A 4450-nucleotide genomic window follows, 5' to 3' on the forward strand; every position below is an offset into this window, starting at 1 on the left:
GGAAATGTTGGAATGATCCTCTTAATCAGGACTGATTCCAAATTTCACACAACCATGCATTTCTTCCTGGCTAACCTGTCCTCTGAAGATGTTTGTTATTCCTCCACCATCACTCCAAAGATGCTGGTAGATTTATTATCTGGGAAGAAGACAATCTCTTTTGTTGGCTGCTTTTTGCAGATGTCCTTCTTTATAGCCTTTGCCACACGGAATGCATCCTTTTTGGGTTAATGGCCTATGACTGCTATGTGCCATAAACAACCCTCTCCTTTACTTCTTGATCATGTGCAGGATGGTCTGCGTAGAAATGGCCGCAGGGGCTTTTACAATAGGCCTGGTGAACTCCATGGTAAACACCAGCTATGTGAGCAGCTTACCGTTCTGCAGTTCCAACCCCATCCATCACTTCTTCTGTGACAGCCCCCCACTTTTTAAGCTCTCCTTTCTGACACAGGCCTGCATGAAAGCATCTTTTCCACATTCGCTGGTGTGAATATGGTGGGAACTCTGCGGGTGACCCTCACCTCCTACTCCTACATTCTCTCTCATAAAGTTGTCATCTGCCCCAACCAGCTGTGGTCCATGTTGTTCATCTCGGTCGATAGATATTAATGTAGGCATGAGGTTAGTACTTATTTTCTCCTTCTGATTAATTTAACTCAAGAACAAATGTGGAATAAAAGTTAAAATTACTCTTCTAAGGGGAGGGATACACACAAACTTCACACAGGGAAGGCCAGTAGTGTGGATGTAGGTTATATACCCACTTGGACTAAACTGCTAACACTACAAAGAAAGAAGCAGTTAAATAACCATTTTTTAAATAAAGCAAAAACTTAAAAAAGACAGAAATCAGGAACCATGTTATAATGAAGATCGCACTAGTGTTTGATTCCATCTCTCTGGATGTGATCACATTTTAATTACTTTTGAGACTGCAGTTTCTGCCTTTAGAGGATTGATTTCACAATCAAAATCTATAACCCAGTCCCCAGGTGTACCCAACTCTTTGTAAGGAGAACAAAATAAAGAGGCAGCAATGTGTATATACTTAGAAGTTGTCTCAAATTTTTACAAAGAGCTAAGTCAAATTTTAACTGATTTTCATTTCATTTAAAACATGAAAACTGTCTTCTTTTAAGTTTTGTGCCTAAACTGATTTATTAGAGATTTTGACAAAAAAGAAAATACTTGACGAAGTAAGTTAGTACTGGGAAGAATGCAATAAGAACTTGGTACTGTCCTTCACTGCCATGGACAGGTACAGAATCGTTACGATATGTCATTCATTTGACAGTGTGGTTTGTGATGAGAATGGTTGTTGCTTTACCACAAAATCATCCTTAACAATATGCTGTGCTGTGCTTAGTCACCCAGTCGTGTCTGACTCTTTGCGACCCCATGGACTGTAGCCCACCAGGCTCCTCTCTCCATGGAATCCTCCAGGCAAGCATACTGGAGCGGGTTGCCTTGCCCTCCTCCTCTTAACAATATAATATATGCCCAAATTTTGGTTATTAGAAATGGGCTTCTTTTGCTGCTTGGAGAACACAAAAGCAATTTCCAGGTGGTGATGCATGAATCAATGGGTTGAAGAACATGCAGAGCGATCTTGAGGAGAAGAAAAAATATATATATTTGAGTTAAAGTTAAGTGTCTGTTCAGAAGATATGGGAGAGACTTCAGCAAGGACATATCTATAATCAATACTTTGTATGTGGGCTAGAAGAGAAAGAATACAACATAGATACTGGATTTGCAAACAAAAAGATTAATCTGAAATGAAATATGTGGACTTGACCAGTCATTTTTTAATCCCTCAACCCGAATGTGATACAATTGCTTAATAAATTCCAATGGGCATTTATTTTTTCTACTAACTTAACTATTATGTTAGTTTTAGTATTCACTATGCTCTATGATCCTAGGGGTTAGGTTTCCTACATGCCAAACACTGAAACTAATTCGTATTTGTACTATTTCCTGTAAACTTTAGGCCTAATGTAAACCTGTGACAAATGGCCAGAAAAAATTATACTCTGCTGACTGAGTTCATCCTCTTGGGATTAGCAGACACACGGGAGCAGCAGGTTGTCCTCTTTTATTTTTTTTATGTGATTTACACAGTGACAATTGTGGGGAATGTTGGAATGATCCTCTTAATCAGAGCTGACTCCCGACTTCACACACCCATGTACTTCTTCCTGGCTAACCTGTCCTTTGCGGATGTTTGTTATTCATCCACCATCACTCCAAAGATGCTGGTAGATCTACTATCAGAGAAGAAGTCCATCTCCTTTGCTGGTTGCTTCCTGCAGATGTATTTCTTTATAGCCTTTGCCACAATTGAATGCATCCTTTTTGGGTTAATGGCCTTTGACCGCTATGTGGCCATATGCAAACCTCTCCTTTACTCCTTGATCATGTCCAGGACGGTCTGCCTGAAAATGGCCACAGGGGCTTTTGCAGCAGGCCTGGTGAACTCCATGGTTCACACAGGTTATGTGAGCAGCTTGCCATTCTGCAGTTCCAATGTCATCCATCACTTCTTCTGTGACACTCCTCCAATTTTTAAGCTCTCCTGTTCTGACACACGCCTGCAAGAAAGCATCTTTTCCACATTCGCTGGTGTGAATATGGTTGGGGCTCTGCTGGTGATCCTCACCTCCTACTCCTACCTTCTCTTCTCCATCTTCCGTGTGCATGCAGGGGCGGGGAGGCGCAAAGCGTTCTCCACGTGTGCGTCTCACCTGACAGCCGTCATCCTCTTCTATTCCACCTCCATCTACACTTATCTAAGACCTACTTCCAGCTACTCTTTGAATCAGGACAAAGTGGCTTCTGTGTTCTACACAGTGGTGATCCCCATGTTGAATCCTCTGATCTACAGCCTCCGGAATAAGGGAGTGAAGAAGGCTTTACGGAATGTAATTACTAGGAAGAGGATTCCTTCATTTCTGGGGTTGTTTGGTAAATTTTCTGCATTAAATAGAGTACACTGAAAATTGAGAAGCTTGATGTAAGTTAGTTTCTCATTAGAGTATTGTCTAATTAATTAAGTCCATTCATATTCACATACATGTATCCAATTAGATATAAGCAAAGTTACTGAAGTTATATATAAAACTATGGAAGTGTCATCTAATCATTTTATATTTCTTTTGGGTTCTCAGAAATAGGGAAAACTTGTAAAGAAATTTGGGTTATGAAAATAAGCAATTCAGTGTTTAGAGTCAGAAGTGACAATATCACATGAAACTAGCCATGTAGAGTATTTGCAGTTGTCAATTTATTTTTTCCTGATGCATATTTTTTCACAATTTATAGTTTGTAATGAGTGTTATATACAACATATATCAAACTTTTTAAACTTTAAAATAGATTCCAGTTTTATTTATGGGATTATTTCCTGCAGAGGTGCTTAAGTCTAAATTCGCGAATATCCTTTTAATAGCAACAGTAAACATGCCAACTATCATTTCCTTTATCCCTGGAAAAACACACATATCTGGTAAAGAAAAAAAATATGAATTGGTATAAAAGAGTGCTGTTTACAAAACTGCTGTCTGATTTGAATGCACACATTTATGGTAGCTTTTCTTCTATTCTTTGTTTTCTTCTCACAAGTTCCCTAGCCTCCTCTCACTTACTCTGTTCCAGATGCTATTACTACAGAAACACAAAGACACATGCACACATACTCAGCTAATCACGTTTCAAAGGAACATAATCAGTATAATGTCAAGAAGGTAAAATGCAAAGGGCTAAGTGTGGAAGAATAAAGATGCCAATATAAAGTAGCTGATTTGATGTGAAAACATGTAAGCTGTATAGGTTAACGTGCACATAACTTACTGCAAATACGTAGTAGGAGTGGTGAGGTTAGGTGCTTAGTTGCATCCAATTCCTTGACACCCCACACTCTAGCCCACCAGGCTGCGCTATCCGAGGGATTCTTCTGGCAAGAATACTGGAATAGGTTGCAAATATATAACTTATTGCAATTAGATAGCTTTATTGCCCATCTGTAGCCTTATAGAAATAATTTTAAAACAGATAGCTTTGTTGAAACTATACGGGATGTATGTCAAACAGAAAGTGCAACACCAGAAAACAGAAATGCGGTCATTTTTTGCTAAACTGAGATATAATTTACTGCCGTGGGTTGGAAATTGATGTGTACTTATATTAGCATTCTCTTTAAACTTTGTAATAGCAGCCCTTCTGTAGACACACTGCTATGTCAAAAACTAAATTTGTGACTTGGGGTCAAAGCGTTAAATCTCCTGAAATTGTATTATCATGCTTCCCTTTGTTATAAAACAAATAAGATGAAAAAGATAATTTATTAGTCATGGTTGTTTTGTGTGTGTCAGTCGTTAACTCATGGGTAAAGGAAAACAGAAAGATGAGAAATGCATACATACTTTTTATACATCTGTTTGATTGT

At 38.7% G+C, this 4450-nt stretch overlaps 1 protein-coding gene across 1 annotated transcript; it reads left to right on the plus strand.

Annotated features, from left to right (window-relative positions):
• The first annotated feature begins 2018 nt into the window (after nt 1-2018).
• Nucleotides 2019-3002, plus strand: LOC136175592 (olfactory receptor 5F1-like). Its single transcript, XM_065945851.1, has one exon. It carries the CDS (start codon nt 2019-2021, stop codon nt 3000-3002), a length of 984 nt encoding a protein of 327 aa, XP_065801923.1.
• The last annotated feature ends 1448 nt before the right edge of the window (nt 3003-4450 follow it).

Source organism: Muntiacus reevesi, chromosome 9, assembly GCF_963930625.1.
Source record: "Muntiacus reevesi chromosome 9, mMunRee1.1, whole genome shotgun sequence".
NCBI lineage: Eukaryota > Metazoa > Chordata > Mammalia > Artiodactyla > Cervidae > Muntiacus > Muntiacus reevesi.